The sequence below is a fragment of the Medicago sativa genome, chromosome 1 (genome assembly GCF_051527215.1).
Source record: "Medicago sativa cultivar Bolivia chromosome 1, Bolivia_mono, whole genome shotgun sequence".
NCBI lineage: Eukaryota > Viridiplantae > Streptophyta > Magnoliopsida > Fabales > Fabaceae > Medicago > Medicago sativa.
Window position 1 is genome coordinate 12,463,424 of NC_140749.1, and position 17,780 is coordinate 12,481,203.

Consider the following 17,780-nt stretch of genomic DNA (forward strand, 5'->3'; position numbering starts at 1 on the left):
CCACAAAATTGCTCCAAAAAATGTCAATTTGATCCATTTTTACATTCATGTTGCCTTGGAAAACAAGAAAGGATTTTTCAACATTCAACATGAGATTTTTAGGCATAAACAACAACTTTAAATTGGTTGTATTACCTGCTCAGCAAGAGATTGATTGGAATGAGTTAAAAGATTGTAAGAAAACTTCTGACACTATAAAATGTTTAGTTTTTGTAGAAGATATTTCTCAGCGAAAAAAGGTTATTCCTGTAAGTGTGGTGAATGATGCAGAATATGATAGGGTTCCATTTTTTCTTTTGTACATTACTCGTATGGTTTATCTTAGATGGTGTAATCCTTTTATAGTCCCGATGTTGGGTGTAAATGTGTTGGTGGATTTTCTAATTTTATCAATGTTTTTGTGCTATGAAGAATGAAGGGAAAATTATTTTTAATAAGAATAAAGATATTGTGACATCGAACAAGAACGTCACAACATTCAACTCTTTTACTATTTTATTTTCATTTGTTCTAGTCAAAGACATGACTAGAAAAAAGCTAAACTTGTCTCTAATGTGAATGATGCTACAAGAAAAGCAACATAGAAAAAAAGGAAGGATATATTGAATAAGGTTGATCAACTAAGCCCTCTTTGTGGAATTGAAGGTTGTGTTATAGTGTATGGCCCTTATGAACCACAACTTGAGATTTGGCCATCACCAAATGGAGGCCAAAGTTCTCTCAAAATCCAGGACTATACATGAATTGGAGATGAGCAAGAATGGTGAATCAAGAGACTTTCATGAAACAAAGGGTTTGGAAGGCTAAAGAACAAGTTAAGAAACTAAAAAAAGATAATAGGGAGTAAGAGATGACAATGCTCGTCTTTCAATGAAAATTGAAGTAATAAGGACCACAACAGGGAGAAAGGATATGGTTTTTGAGTCAGGTCCTTATTATATATGTTATTTGGGTCATGTTAACTAGTGCCTCGGGGGCACTGGCTAAGGAAACTAAAAAAATGAAGTTTTAAAATGAAAGTAACACTTTTCATGCCTTTGAAGAGTTGACAGCACAAGTTTCAATGTACATCTTACCACATTTGACTCCTTAACCAGTGCCCCAGGGGCACTGGTTAACATTACCCATGTTATTCAAGTTTTCATTAAAACACGAGACTCATCATCTATTTCTCCCTATTGTTTATCCTTAGTTTTCTCACTTAATCTTTAGTCTACAAAACTTTTTGTTTCTTGAAAGTATTTTGATTCATCATTTTCTCGTTCTTCTCCAATTCAGTCATAGTCCTGAATTTTAAGAGTATTCTAGACTTCCCCTGGTGATGGACAAATATCAGGTTGTGGTTCATAACGGTCATAAACTATAGCACAAGCTTCATTTCTATAAAGGGTGCTTGGCTCTTCAGCCTTATCGAATAAATCATTCTTCCTTTTCTTGTATGTTGCTTTTCTTGCAACATCATTTGCATTAAAGTCAAGTTTTACCTTTTTTATATTCATGGTTGTCACAAGAACAAAGTAAAAACAAAATTTAAAACAAAAGTTGATCGTTGTGACTTTCTTGTTTGATACCACAAAAGCTTTATTCTTATTAAAATGAATTTTCCCTTCATTCTTCTAGTTCTAAAAAAATTTGACAGACTCAGAACACTCAACAACACCTTACACCTCCCACATATGGTCCTTTAAAAGGATTATACCATTTAATAATCTCTTTAGCTTTACTTTCTTGATCAATCACATTTCCTCATTCCTCTATATAAACCAACACATTTGTATCATCTAGATCATCATCATCCTTATATAGAAGATACAAAATAAATAAAATTTGAGATATTATTTGACACAAGAGAAATAAAAAAGATTTAATCATTTTTCTTTTGCAATAAATTGAATAATTTAACTCATAAAACCTATACGCCATATATTTTTCTTTCAATTTTTATGTTTGACTTCATTAAAAAGAGTTTACATGATTGTTTTGATGTTGATATGCAGCTAGGTCATACATGCCGGTGATTTCTCTTACTAATTGTTGTTATATACCTATTGGTAATAAATCACAATAAGCGGATATACCTCTTTAGAAGATCAACAATGAACAAAAGGGAGATAAATGAAGTTAGAAGAAAATGGAGCACGTTAAGGTTCGAGGAAACAGGTTGACGACGTCGACACGTAATGGTTGTTCACAGACTGACATAGACAACTATGTAAAGGGTAGGCATCACCTCGTTGAACCGTAGAAGCTTAAAGAGGATTGATACAACTAAACACAATAACATTAAGATTTAAAAAGTTTTTCGTTTAATGTGTAGATCAACTTTAGTTAATTAGTCGAATTACCTTCACTCCTGATGGTACTCCTTTTTATAGTGTACTAACAAAATGTCTCGCGCTAACGTTCTCGTCTATCCGTATTTTAAAATTATATTTTACTATATTTAAATATATAATTTTATATTATATACTTCAATCCAATTTGTTTTATATTCAAATTACCTTCTTTTTTTTTTAAACTGAAAAGTAGCTTAGCAGTGAGCAAAGACTACCCAAAATATATAAACCAAAAACAAAGGGAAACAAACAAGAAATGAGAGGGGGACTATACCGAAACCTCTCTAAAAATTTACAAATCTGAAGATAGGCATTCCTAGCCTATCTTGAGCATAATGACTTCTAACAAAGGGAGGAATTTCTAACCAAACCGTCAGGTGATTAACAAATAATTCATAGTTTGCTAAAGCATCAGCGCATCTATTTCTTTCCCTATATACATGGGTGACTAAGAAATTCATGCTTCTTGAAATAAACAAGCAGTTGTTCCATCTGTTTCTAAGGTGCCAAGGGACAATAGAGTTATCTTTAAAAGCATTTACCACTAGAGCTGAATCAGTTTCCAACCAAAAATAATTCCAATTATGTTGGGCTGCTACCTCTATGGCTCTCATTGCTCCTGATAATTCTGCATTGTAAGCACTGCCAGATCCTGTGTTTTCTGCAAAACAAATAATGAATTTTGAGTCTTTATCCCTGAACAGTCCACCACAAGAATAAGTGTTGTTGTTAGCCGCGCCATCTGTGTTACATTTGATCCACTGGAAAATTGGAGGATGTTAGATGACTTCAATGATTTTAGGGGCTTTAGGAGGGTGTATGCAGACATTGAACTTCTTCAATATGATAAAGTTTGTGCTAACAGAAGATGCAACTGCATTTGACAAGTTACAGGAAAGGGAGACATTCGAAATAATATAGGAGATGGCAGATTTCCAATGAATTCCCTTGTCTTTGAATCTGCTTTGATTTCTAAAGTACCAGATTGCATTCAAAATTTCCATCTTCTATGGCAAAGCTTCCAAATATCATTTGTTGCTTGAAAATGCAGTTGAAGGTTTATAATTGGGGAAAACCAATTCCATTTATTAATTGCGTATGGACATTGGAAGAAAAGATGATATGAAGTTTCTGTGGTTGTCTTGCAAAGAGAGCACATTGAGGGGGATGAAACAACCTTTTAACATCATATTATCATCTGTAGGGACTTTGTCATGCATTAGTCTCCATACTAACAAAGATTTTGCAGGTGGAATGTCTTTGGACCAAATAGTTTTGGCCCATAGTGTCTTTGGAGGGTGGTATCTCTTATATTCATAAGCATCCTTGAGAGCTAGCATACCTGAGGAGGAGTGCTTCCAAACTAGAGTGTCTTCCTTAACTTGCAGTGGAATGGTAACTTGTTCGGCAATATTTCTCAAGTTAGAGAATTGTTGTATCAGATTAGGAGGGAAATTTCAGTGCGAATTTAAAATATAGGCACTCAAAGATGAGGGAAAGTTGGACATAACATCATTACTAGCATTGAGGACTTGATGCAATGGGTCTCCACACCAAGAATCCAACCAAAAATTGATTTGAATATCGTTTCCAACCAGCCAATTTGAATTATCTTTAATAGTTTGGAAATCATTTTTTGCACTACTCCAGATGGATGAGAAAACATGATGTCTTATGCAACCATTCTTCCTTAAGACTCTACTTCTAATCATTTGGGCCCATTGTTCCTGGGACTGCAACAAATATCAACATAGCTTTAGGTTTGTTGCTTCATTGAGACCAATGAGGGATCTTACAATGAGCCCTCCCTCATCAAAACTTGCACATACCTTCTTCCATGCTACGGTGACCATTTTCCTCTTATTTATATCTCCACTCCAGATAAAAAATTTCATCCATCTCTCAATTTCCCTTATTAAGCTAACTGGCCAAGAATAAATATTCATTGTATGAAGGAGCATAGACTGCACTATAGCTTTGACAAGTTGAACCCTACCTGCAATGGTTAGAAGTGAAGCTTTCCAAGATGCTAGCTTTAATTTTACCTTGTCAGCAATAGGTTGGAAGTAACTTCTCTTTGGCTTACCTCTGAAGATAGGTGTTCCAAGATAAATGAAAGTTAATGAGCCTTGGGTGAAGCCCAATAAGTTCACAATATTGTTAATTCTTTGTTGATTAATACCCCCTGCAAAGAAAGAAGATTTTCTAGTGTTCATGATTTGTCCTGAGCAATTGGCATTTCTGGTGAACAAATTCTTTAGAGCTTCCAAACCAGCAATTTTCCCTTTACAATACACCATCAAGTTGTCAGCATAAAAACAGTGAGAAGGAATCTTTGCATTCCTAGAAGCACCGATGAGTTCCAGCTTCCCTTCATCCACCAGTTTTGAAATTCCTCTGCTAAGAACTTCCTCTGCTATACAAAAAAAAAATGGGGGAATGAGGGTCCCCCTGCCTGACCCTTCTCTTTCAATTGAAATATCCCTGTTGAGTTCCATTGACACAAATTGACACTCTGGCTGAATGGAGAATGTTACTTATCCAATTACAAAAAACATGGTTAAAACCAAAACAGTGGAGAACTTTCAATAAAAAGTCCCAGTTGAGGGTATCAAATGCTTTTGAAACATCTATTTTCAAAGCTATTTTGCCACCAAAGCTTTTCTTAACTAGAACATTAATAGCTTTAGATGCCAATGATATGCAATCTTTAATATTCCACAGATATGATATTAGGTAAAATGCTAGCTAATCTATCTGCCAGAACCTTAGAGATAATCTTAAATTTAAAATTTGCAAGGGCTATTGGTCTATATTGTTCTATAGTATCTGCATTTTGGTTTTTTGGAATAAGAATTAAAGAGTTTGCATTAAAGTTTGGATGGATCCAACCAGTGGTGAAGAATTCAATGACAGCTTCTACAACCTCTTTATGAACAATGCTCCAATAATTTTGAAAGAAACAAGCCCCAAGGCCATCTGGACCTGGTGCTCCATCTCCATTCATGTTAAACACTGCAGATTTGATCTCATCTTCAGTAGGAATCATAGTGAGCAGGTTGTTGGTGTTTTCATCAATCAGGGATGGAATAACTTCTTCAACAAGTAAATCATCCTGCAAAAAAGAGTTAGTAGAAAACAAGTTGCTATAATAATTTACAATATGGTTAGAAATTGTATGTGGGTCAGTAATGATCTCTTCATCATTTCTTAGTGATGAAATGACTTTGGTTTTGTTTTTGATTTTTGTAACTTGATGGAAAAATTTAGTGTTTCTGTCACCATTCAAATGCCAATTTACTCTAGATTTCTCCTTCCAAAAGAGGTCTTGTTTGTTCAAAGCTTGGTCAAGGTCGGCTTGGGCAAGCTTTTCTTCATTCATGAGGGCAGAATGTCCTTGAAGGTTTATTTGGTTTTGAATCTCTGCAAGTTTGGTTTCAGCATGATCCACATAGGAATGTATATTTCCAAACACATCCTTATTCCACTGTTTCAGCTTGTTTTTGAGAAGTTTAATGTAAAATCCCGGTAATTTATCATATTGGAATGAGGAATTATATATTATATATTAGAGTAAGGAAAAGCGGATGACAATTAATTTTGTGACTGACTTAAATTTATCATCCTATTTTTGTTTTATGCGAGTAGGCACGTATTTATATTTTTGTTTGTAGTAGTGGAGAAAATTGCTCACTTAAGGAAAATATAAATAAATAATTAGAGGAAAAATAAGGAAGAAGGCACACATTTTTTTTAGTAGCAAACACGTTCAATCACTAGAAGTAGTAAACACTTTTATTCGGTTATGAAAGTTTTAGAGTCCAAAGAACAACTTCTTTTCCTAGTCATATGACCACAACACACCTCTTTCCACTATTTTAGTCCCACTCATTTAGGAATTTAGTTAGTGGGGGAGGTTACTTCTCTAGTAGTAACAGTACTTGAAAGATTGAGAGCGCCGTAGAAAGAGTCTTGCAGGAGAAAGAAATGAGAATAAAGATCAACTCTAAAATTAGCATGTAGACCTATCCAAAGTAACTTCATAAATTTAGTAGTAGTTAGTTGCGAATCCTACCAGAACCAAACTAAAGCCTTGAGTAGAAATTAGGGGTAAGAGCGATTGAAATCTAATCTAAGTTAGTAAATATTTAAACGTGAAGGTGTAGATTCGACGGAGTAAAGACCGTTGGTGAAAATCTTAAGAGCTGTTATTGTTAAGGTAGGGAAAGGGTGCTCCATTTTTTTATTTTATATATGTATTTACTTGTTCTTTAAATGATGATGTTTTTTAACATGTTCATGTATTATACCATGCTTCCATTTGTATTGATTGGTTGTGAGTATAACCTGTGGTTTTCATGCCTGAATTGTGGTTTTGCATATTTTGTTTGTCGGAGTTACTGTCGGTGTAATCAGTGTCTCTAGCAGGTGGTTAAGACAAAGATTAATTTAGTCGGATACTCATTTTGGGTGATCTATTTTGTGGAGTTAATAACCAGGTGTTGCATGCATACATTCATTGTCGCGTGGTGCCCATAATTGGTTGGGGCTTATTGTTTCCTTTTGAGTGATCATAATTGGTTGAGGCTCGTTGTTTTCTTTTGGTGCCCATAATTGGTTGGGGCCCGTGGGATATGTGGTGTCCATAATTGGTTGAAGCCACGGTGGAGTGTTCATAATTGGTTGAAGCCCACAAATATCTACGAAGAACTTATGTCGCCATATAAGGGAGGTGATATCCGGATCATTTGTGTCGCACATAGGTCAACCTTCAGGGTGTCGTGCATTTGTCGAGTCCACTGTTGTTTTGGGTGTTGACATTTTGTGTACTTTTATATTAATATTTGTACTATTTGCATGCCTTTAAATAGATGTTAAATAAATGTATAACTTGTATATTTGTTTGTTTGGGAGATGACCCTTTTTCCGTATTTGAAAATCAGATAGTGTTAACGACTTACAGTTGGAGGCTCCGAGATATGTGGACCTTTGGTACGCTTTGGTGAGATTTCTCACAAGCGTCTAAAGTTATGACCAGCTAGGATGTGTCCTTGGTTAGTGAAAGTCTGAAAGCCTTGTTCATAGAAAAATTATATTTTGATGTAAAACAACTCTGATTTGCTATACTGAAAACTGAAGAGAAATTTATTTATTCATTTATTTTGAAGTCAATGAGTTTTGAGTTACTTTTATTACTTATTTTTTTAAAAAAAAAATATGCACCATTTTTCGCTAAGAATTGTATTAGTTAATGTCTCAAAAATCTGGGTCGTTACATTTAAGCTTGTAACTCAATACATACATGGGGCTTCCCACCACATTAGTGTTCCAGCAGTCAGTGATGAGTTGCTTGCAACCATTATGAAGGGTCCACATCTTGAGGAACTTCAAAGAAGATGCAAAAGTGGTGTGATCGGTGTTGAAGTCTAAAAGGAGAGGGTAATGGTCTGAGCGAGTTTTGGTTAAGGTGGAGCAAGAGATAGATGAGCATATATCAAGCAATTTTTGATTAACAATTGATCTATCTAATCTTCTTTTGGTGTGTCTACGGCCAGATCTTCTATTGTCCCAGGTGTAGGTTGCACCTCTTGTAGGTAAATGTATGAGGTTAAAAGAATCAGTCCATTGTTGGAAATCTTCTATGGGAGGCCTAGCTGGTGTAAAACTACCACTATGCTCATGAGCCCCCATGACCGTGTTAAAATCACCTATAAATATCCAAGCTTCATCATAGGTATTTTGCAGATTGCTAAGCTTAAACCAAATATTTTTTCTGTTAATAATGCTGGTGGAAGCATATATTGCAGAAATAAAGATGGGAATGTTATTTACAGTGAGGGAAAATGAGACTTGTTGGTCATCTATATCAATAACATTAGGGTAAAGATCAGAAGAACAAACGCACCAGAGATTAGGCGAAATATTTAATCTTTCATCGAAGGAAAAAATATTTAACCCTAATCTTTGTAACCAGTTAGGAGGAAAATTGTGGTAAAGCATCCATGGTTCAGCAATGAGGAGGATATCAGGTTTGTGAAGTAGAAATAACCTTTTGAGGGCTAACCTTGAGAGGGGGGTTAGCCAAGCCCCTAATGTTCCAAAACATTATCTTCATTTAAAATGGTTGGAATTAGAGGCTTTAGCTCTTGTGCTATAGTTACTCTTCAGAGCTGATGTTTTTTTCTTAGCATTCTTGCTGACTACCAATTGAAAACCATCATATGTTGTGTAGTTGTTTTGTGGAACTTCATATTCCAAATGTTGAATAAGTCTATGCTCCGCTTATTTATCCTCTGCCATATTTGCCCATGATTGCTGCAAGAATTTCGTATTGTCTTTTTCTACGGTTGCATCATCTGCTTCTGCCGAGCCATGATCACTATTAACTTCAGTTCTTCCTTGATTCTGATCAGAACATGCTTCAGAGTCAACTGTTTTAAGAATTTGCTGAGTGGCATCAACAAATTCAGAGTTTTGTGAATCAGTATCATCATCATTCGTGTTTCCCTCAACCAGCTCAGTGTTAATTTCTTTCTCTAAGACTAAATCTTCTTCTCTCATTGCAGCACAAAACTTATCTTGGCCAGCATCATCGTTCGTCAGTGCATCAAACGATTTTTTATGCATCAGCTGATTATTGTCTTTATCACCACTTGTGCCCTCGTTCTCAACAGCTAAATTCTTGTCAAACAAATTTTTAAGATTTCCAGCATCAACTTTAGGTAAATCAACATCAATAGGATCAGTAACATCCTTGCCATGTTTGTTCATATCATTTTTCTTATGCCATGTTTCTTTCCTATAGGGTCGTAAACATATCTCTTTCTAACTTCTTATCCCTCCTTCATCTGAGGGACCATTAAATTCTTGCAGTATTGACCTATCTTTCTGCAATGATTACAAAACTCTGGCATATTTTCATAGTCAAGATCTACAAAAAAAACGCATATTCTTTCAACAAGAACCTTGTATCTTAGGGTTTGTGTTACATCCATGTCAACTAAAACTCTTGCAAATTGCCCAAACGTACGCTCAATCATTGGTTTAGCTGATGCAGCGTCAGTACAAATGGGTGTACCAACATTGCTAGCAATTGCAAACAAGATCCTAGGTCTCCATTACTCTTGAGGTAATCCATGAATCCTAACCCAAACCTGTGCAGATGTACTACTTTGCAGATTAACATTAAAGTCTCTAGACCACGCAAATAGCTCCATAATACCAGGATTCAGGTTCCAAGATGAAACTGACCTAACACATTTAACATCCTCTAGGCGAGTAGAGGTAAATTCAAAGAAACTCTAACCTAGAGATGAAACTCCCCATAAGCTGAGATCTTTCCATAAGGTTGATATTTTGGTATGTAGTGCTTGAACAGTGAGAGGGGTAGACCCTTTTGGCCAGATGATTCTTGAATGAAGATTGTACTTGCAAGTTTCCAATCCTACCAAATACTCTTCCTCCAGAATGGCTATTGAGAAGTTATCCCCCTTTAGAACCGGTTGTGGCAGCTAAGATGATGGAATATCACAGAGATTAGAAACAGCTTGAGCAAACGATTTGATTGGTTTTTGATTGGCTAAAGGTGTAATTTTGTTGATAACTGTGGTGGATTCAGTGTTTGTGAGGCAGTTCCAAGTAACAATGGTGGCAGGAGCGGTAGATTTCATGGTGGATCTTTTTGGTGGATTAGGGTTAGAGTTCAAAGGCTATGTTTTGGCAAGTTCAGGTGGAGATGGATAATCTATGAGGAATTTTCATGGTACAATTGAAGATTTCATGATGATCGGTGCAAGAAAAGCGGTGGCGGTGGGTTCAGGTGAGGTTACCTCTAGATGCAGAAAACTAGATTAAAGGTGACAATTGAACAGTAATCAGTCGCACTAAAAATGGCCAGAGCATTTCTGTTTGTTTTTTTATCTATTCAAATTACCTTTGTTTTATATTCAAATTATCTTAACTTTTTTTTTTGACAGAAAAGAGCTTATTGCATTTCATTAACTAGAATATCAGAAATACAAGATGGAATGTTAGAGTAAATATGGAAACTAGGATTACACAGAGCTTCCTTAGCTAAGCCATGGGCAGCCCCGTTTGCTTGTCTCCGGATGAACTTCAAGTCTGAGTTCGTTAAATCATTTGCTAATATGTGTCTACAATCATTGATGATGGCCATATAATTTGAGACACCGTTGTTTCCTCCATAAACACTATCTACCACCGTTTTGGAATCCATTTCGAAATCCATATTCAGCAGTTGTAAGTCTTTAACCCATTGCATAGCTGTCAAGAGTCCCATCGCTTCCCCTAAATCAACGTCAACAGTCGGAGAAAACCACTTTGTCTTTGCAAGGACAAAACTCCCCTCTTCATCTCTTATGCAAACACCAATGCCAACCTTGTTAAGAGAGTTAGAAAAAGATGCATCCACATTGCATTTATACCGCCCTGGGCTTGGTTTATTCCATTGCACACACAAAGGCCTTGCTGAAGAATTTGCTTGGACATGCCGAACAATCTGCGCATTCTTCCAACTTGTGAGCAAACATCCAGCTCGATCACAGATGTCTTGAGTTGATTCCTGCACATCATTCCAAACTATATTGTTTCTATGTTTCCAAATGCTCCATAGGGTGACTCCAAAAACTTGCTTTTGATGGTTATCAAACTGCTGTAGAATTGAGAAAATATTTTCTGCACATGACGCGGAAGGATGAATAGATTGCACAATATCATTCCACAAACCTGATCGCTGCCAGCAGCTGATACTTTTGCTGCAATCAAAAAATAGATGACTGCTATCTTCATACGGACCTGCACAAACAACACAGTTCATGGGGCATTGAACGCCGCGACTTTGAAGTTTGACTCGTGTTGGTAAGCAATTACGGCAAGCACGCCACATAAAATTCTTAACTTTCGGCGGCAATTTCAGGTTCCATATATTGTTCCAACTTCCTGTTACACGGTGTTGGTTCAAATCAGTGTCATTATTAAGAATGTCGCGATATGCACTACGGACTGAATAATTCCCATCTTTCTCAAATCTCCAAGTAGCTATGTCTTGTCGAACTGATGGTAATAACGGCGTTTTATAAATCTGATCTGCAATACCAGGATCGAAAACATAATTTATAAATGATTTGTTCCACTGTTTTGCGTTTACCTGCAGTAGGTTTGCTACTCTAAGTTCGCTCCACATACTGTGCAATTCAGTTACTGGTGTGAGCTGTTCGTGATTTCTCAGCCAGGGCTGATGCCAAACAGATATATATTCTCCAGTTCCGATACTCCATTGAAAACCTCGACGCACCATCTCTTTAACCTTCCACAAGCCTCTCCACACGTAACTTGGATTATGACCGACAGAGGCACCGAAATAATCACTTCTCGGATAATATTTAGCTTTGAGTAATCTAGTGATTAAAGAATTCGGACTTGTTACTAATTTCCAAGCTTGCTTGCCAATCATAGCCATGTTGAAAGCTTTGAGATTCTTGAATCCCATACCGCCGAAGCTCTTTGGAGTGGACAGACGCTCCCATGACATCCAGTGAATTCCTTTAGAATTTGTAGCATTATGACCCCACCAAAATGAATTAAGCATCTTCTCTATTTCATTTAGTAAGGAGTCAGGGAGAAGGAATGAGCTCATGACATATGAAGGTATGGACTACAAAACTGATTTGATGAGAATTTCCCTCCCGGCTTGTGACAAACAACGGCTACTCCAGGAATTAATTTTATTCCAAATTCTGTCCTTAATAAACTTGAATGTGGATTTCTTACTTCTACCAACCATAGACGGAAGCCCCAAATACTTCCCTGTTCCGAGTACTTGTCTAACCCCAAGTGTATCTGCGAGTGATTGACGGAGATCATCCGACACATTTCGGCTACAAAACATCTCCGATTTTTGTAAATTGATGGTTTGGCCTGAAGCAGTTTCGTATGTAGCCAAAATATTCTTTATATGTGTTGCTTCATTTTCACATGCTCTAAAGAAAAGGAAGCAATCATCTGCAAATAGCAGATGTGACACGATAGGTGCGTCTTTGCAAATATGGGTGCCACATATAAACTTTTTGCCTTCTGCATCCCGAATTAAAGCAGACAATCCTTCCGCACACAAAATAAACAAATAAGGTGAAAGAGGGTCACCCTGGCGGAGTCCTCTACCTGGGACAATCGGACCTACATGTGTTCCATTCACCAACACTATATAATCTACTGTCTCCACGCACAACATCATCCATTGCACCCACCGGCTCGTAAATCCCATCTTGAGCATAATTTCTCGAAGGTATTCCCAATCAATTTTGTCATATGCTTTGTTGATGTCAAGTTTTAAAGCCACATCACCTTGCGTGCCTTTGGTTTTTAGCTTCATGTAGTGAACTAACTCAATAGCCACCATCGCATTTGGAATAAAATTAAGGACAGAATTTGGAATAAAATTAATTCCTGGAGTAAAATTTCTCAATAGTCCTTTAATCCAGGGTTCACTTTCAAAATTCAGTTGATATGATTTTAAATTTGACTTTAAAAAAAATATCGTTAAAGGCGAATTTGTAACAGAAAAATGACCAACTAAAATAGAGAGTTAGTTTGTGAGTCCCTTATAAGCATGATGTAGATTTAAATTTGAAAAAATAATTGAGTTATAAAGGGTAAATTTGTCCATCAAAATATTATATAGATTTTACAATAAATCAATAAGAATATTAATTTAATAAAAACTTTAAAATAAATTAGTAAATCTATGAAAAGTTAATTCTTCCTTTGTCTTTTTTTTTTAGGGAAATTCTTCCTTTGTCTTATAGTGACCACTTTTGAAAGAGATTAATTAGAATAGACTGACAGTGTAAAACCACTTTACACTATCAACCAATTACAATCACTCAATTAGACACATCATCTTAAGTGTTAAAAAAAGAAAAATTAAATGAAATCTTTTCCAATAAATGTCATATCCCACATTTTTTTAATTTAGGCATTTGATTTAACATTTTTCAACCTGCATTTAGAGGCTTTTGGAGAATAAAGATGCTAAAAATCAAAATGGTGTGTGGTATCGAGCAAATTTTTTTGAAGATAGACTCTATCACAATAATGCTTGTATTTTAACACCATTGAAATCTGTGACTACTTCTCCCTTTAATAAAGATATTTTTCACAACTTATATATAGACATACAAACTTCATGATCTCCTATCCATACTATTTCCATCCAAGACATTGTAATGTGCAAGTTTCTAAGATTCCTTTGTGAAAATTCAATTGTTTTTTCTACTTCTCAACCCTTTATTTTTTAAAAATGAAAACATGTTTGTAAATGTGAACCTGTTGTAGCCTTAATCTACAATTCACTTCATGTCACTATTATGACTATTACTTCTTTTTTTTTTTTTTTGGTTACTTATGAATTATGGTTTTGACAACTCACAATTCATATTTAATTTGATAGAAGAAAATATTGAAATTTGACTATTTCAGGAAGAGTTTAATTTCTTGGCAATGATAATTTGAGCTCCAAAACCTTCCAGCTAACAATACATAGCCTTTAAATCCCTAAAAAAAAAAAAAAATACATAGTCTTTAATAGTGATTCTGCTACAAAATTCTGATTGTCGTACAAAACCTAAAGTATGAAACAAAGTCATAGTAAAAAATGCCATACATATTGGGAAAAAAGAATTAGCGCATATATGGCCAATCTGCATCTAAACTATGTCTTCCTCCAAATCATGAAGAAAGAAACAAATTGAAAAATGCAGTTATTGAGTTTAGAGAGAGTGAAAAAGGAAGAATATTGATGATTGAGATGAGAAAGAGAAGCACCAAAGATTAAATGTGGGATATGGCAATTATTGGAAAATATTTTATTTCATTAATTTTTCCTATTTTCAACACTTAAGATGATGTGTCTAATTGAGTGATTGTAATTGGTTGATAGTGTAAAGTGGTTTTACACCGTCAGTCTATTCTAATTAATCTCCTTTTGAAATATCTTAACCCAAAATAAATGACTCTTTCGAGTATTTATACAATATTACATTTTTCCTAAAATATTAGATACAAACAGGTTATTCAATATTGAACAAAGGGTGTATTTTTTTTTAAATAATAATTGAGTAATATTTTGATAATCTCGATTTAATGATTTTAATTTAACATATAATGTATTTTAATAGTATCAAAATAAATATTATTTGATAATACGATTTATTATATGAATAAAAATTATTATAATAGAAAATATTTTGGTATTTTTCTTTTTTGAAATTTTTTTGGTATATTTCTTATATGGGTATTTGTATAATAATAGACATTTTTTTGTATAATAATAGACATGACTATAATATTTTGGTAATATTTTGAAATAGGTATTATAATAAATATTTATGATAATAATAAACATTATTCTATAATAATCATAATAGTGATTTTTTTAATCATAAAATCATGAAAATTATTATTTAGTATAAAAATTTGTATTATAATAAAAATAAAGGTTTTCTATAAAAAAAATTATTCTATTATCAAAATATTGTTAATTTTGTCGTAAGTTTGACTAATTTAAATTTATATCTATTTTTAATCATGATTAAAAGTATACTGATAAATGTATTCTTTTATATTTAACTTAAAGTTTTAAAAATAAAAATAATTAAATGGAATGGATAATTATTACTATTACTAACGTTCTGACGAGCATTCCGTGCTCGTTTGTTAGCTTAATTTATCGCGCTAATGCGTATAAATTACTAACAATGGTTTTTATAAAATTTTGATTTTGAATAAAAATATATGTATAGATATTTTGCACTCATATTATAACAAACTATACTTATATTTTTTAATGACACCAACAATATAACATTCTTATAGTCAAATTTTAAATTGTAACAAACTATACTTATCTTTTTCAATGACACGAACAATATAAAAAATATATTAATATAAATGTTATATTTTTGAATGACACCAACCATATAACATCTTATTAGGAAAAATTTGTATAAGGTTATAATTGATAGTGAAAAAGTCATCACAAAACTATGTATTTTCTTTATATATAATATAGATATATAGTACATATATAAATATAGTATAAATTCTTTTTTTTTTTTAATGACACCCACGATATAACATTATTATAGGTAGGACCCTTAACAAATATAGCATTTATAATAGGAATATTTTTTAAGAGTATAGTAAAAATGAAGTACAGATGTGGGAAGAAACAACAAAAATATATTGCACATAAGAATCATGTTTTCTTGCGAAGTCATATTCTCTTATCAAACATAATCAAGCATGTATCATGATTAATATGCATTTCAGTTTACCATTTGAATAATGACAATTACGATCAATTGATCATTTTCAACAATTTTTTAAACGAGAGAAAATAACTCATTAGTGGAAGCGATGAAATCAGAGTCATTTGACACAATGTCAAAAATATTTCTCTCTTTAAAGATTTTCATGTTGAAGATTTTTCTAAATATTTTCAATAGGTAAACATCTTTAAATGAATATGCCATATGATTTTCTCATTATAATAGAAATAAACTACATGTATTTAGAATTTGGAAAACACACATGTTCATAATCAAGTATGTGTTTAAACTTATCTGTAAGTGCGCTTGTGTGAGTTCTCTTAGGTACTTATCTTTCAAGTTTTCATGCTTAAAAGAGATTCTAAACACATAAGATGAGTTTGAAGAGAAGTATTCATGCAACATGTTTATGCACAAACATATACTAGTATGTCATTGATGTTTATATCTCTATTTTTGTCTCCAAATTTAGCAAGTGCAACAAGGTAGACATTCAACAATGATTTAACAAAATATTCATGCCAAAAACATGTTCAATATTAGTTTAGGAACAAAATATGTAAATCCCTTTTTAGATCAATTTTGAATTTATTGTTAATTTATTAACAATTCACACAATTATTCTCTTGTTAAATATGATTTTTATTTTATTTTGTTTTGTTGAAATTCTATCAACGATAAAACTCAATTAAAATATTCATATTGAAATACATTGAATATGATTTTTAGATAAGTCATCAAAAATCAATTCATGAAAATACATATGTAAGAATAACATATGACATATGTTGTATTATCGAAATCATGATATTTTGACATTTTTCTTGTTCTAAATCTCATGTCTATCATCCATTATGATTAAGAGATTAACTCATGGAGTTTTAGCGTATTAATGATCAGTGATGCGTTTTCTATAAAAGATATAGAAAGACATTTACATAACAAAATATTGATTAATAATGCAATCAATATACATTTAAAGTTTTGCCTAAAAAATATGAACTTACACAAGTGTTAATTCATTAGGCTTATACATGCAAATTTTAATTGATTTTTGTGATGAAAACATTCTCAACATCATAAAAAGTTCAAGAACAACTGATGTGTTTCTTTTGAAAATCTTTCAAAGATAAATCCTAAATTAGGATCCATTTAAAAACATGTTTGGAGAATGAAATTTTCATAATACATATTAACATATTTGCAAAAACCATTTTCAAAATATATCACTTAAGAATCAGGAAATGAATATGTTAATGAGTAAATTAGAACAAAATTTATGAACATCATCAAATTTTATACGGTTATGAAATTTTATAATTAAGGTACTTTTACGATCCAATTCTAAGGCATATCATGATATGTCATCTTAGGAACAAAGTTTAGATGGACCATTAAAAGTAAGAATGATTCAAGTTGCATTTTACAACAAGAACTTATTTAGAATTGCATTTTAAGAATATTATAATGATTTCATTAAGAATGCAGACAGATGAATTTTGTCGAAATGATGTTGAATCATTTATCATTTATAAAGATATCTTAGAAGGAATAAATGTAAAATTAGGGAATATTATTCAGAAATTTCACTTTATACAACATTGGCTCCTTTTTAAATTTAGAACACACTAATTCATATTAAATGCATTCTTAAACATGTCTTCTTAAAACTTAAAGCACAATTCAACAATTTTAATTATCAAATCTGATTTATAAAATAGTTTATGAATATTATATCTCCATGAAAGGAGCATGAACCAATAATGAAAGAATAGTTACATTTTAGGCTAATAATTAAATATCGTAAAAATTGATGCAAACAACTAAGGTTTAAAGTCATATATTTTTGGAATTGATTTTATCATGCATTTCTTAGAGCATCAAATTATTTATAACAAAACATTGCATACCAATTTTCAAACATTACAAAGTTTATAAATGAGTGTTATAATTATAGAAAAAGTATTAATATAAGTTATTATACATTATTATATGATAATATAAATAGTTTTAATAAGTTTTGCGAAACATTTTGATTAATTCACACCGCAAAGACAATTATTTGTATCGCAACGTCCGTTACAGTCGAAATTGCGAC

The 17,780-nt window shown here is 33.0% G+C and overlaps 1 protein-coding gene across 1 annotated transcript; it reads right to left on the reverse strand.

The window, feature by feature from the left end:
- Nucleotides 1–1,304: 1,304 nt before the first annotated feature.
- LOC146952750 (uncharacterized) lies at nucleotides 1,305–8,027 on the reverse strand. The gene is made up of 7 exons (XM_085740330.1): nucleotides 7,635–8,027; nucleotides 5,638–5,823; nucleotides 5,104–5,451; nucleotides 4,166–4,855; nucleotides 4,018–4,069; nucleotides 2,879–2,997; nucleotides 1,305–1,484 (listed from the first exon to the last, which is right to left on the reverse strand). The coding sequence occupies exons 1-7, from the start codon at nucleotides 8,025–8,027 to the stop codon at nucleotides 1,305–1,307; spliced, it is 1,968 nt and encodes a 655-aa protein (XP_085596456.1).
- Between the last annotated feature and the right edge of the window lie 9,753 nt (nucleotides 8,028–17,780).

Coding starts and splice junctions, on each gene's coding strand:
- LOC146952750 (XM_085740330.1), bottom strand. CDS start 8,027: ATGGGGGCTCATGAGCATAGTGGTAGTTTTACACCAGCTAGGCCTCCC. Junction 2,998..4,017: donor TAGAGTCTTAAGGAAGAATG/GTTGCATAAGAC, acceptor TTTGTTTTGCAG/AAAACACAGGATCTGGCAGT. Junction 1,485..2,878: donor AAACTGATTCAGCTCTAGTG/GTAAATGCTTTT, acceptor AATATAAAAAAG/GTAAAACTTGACTTTAATGC.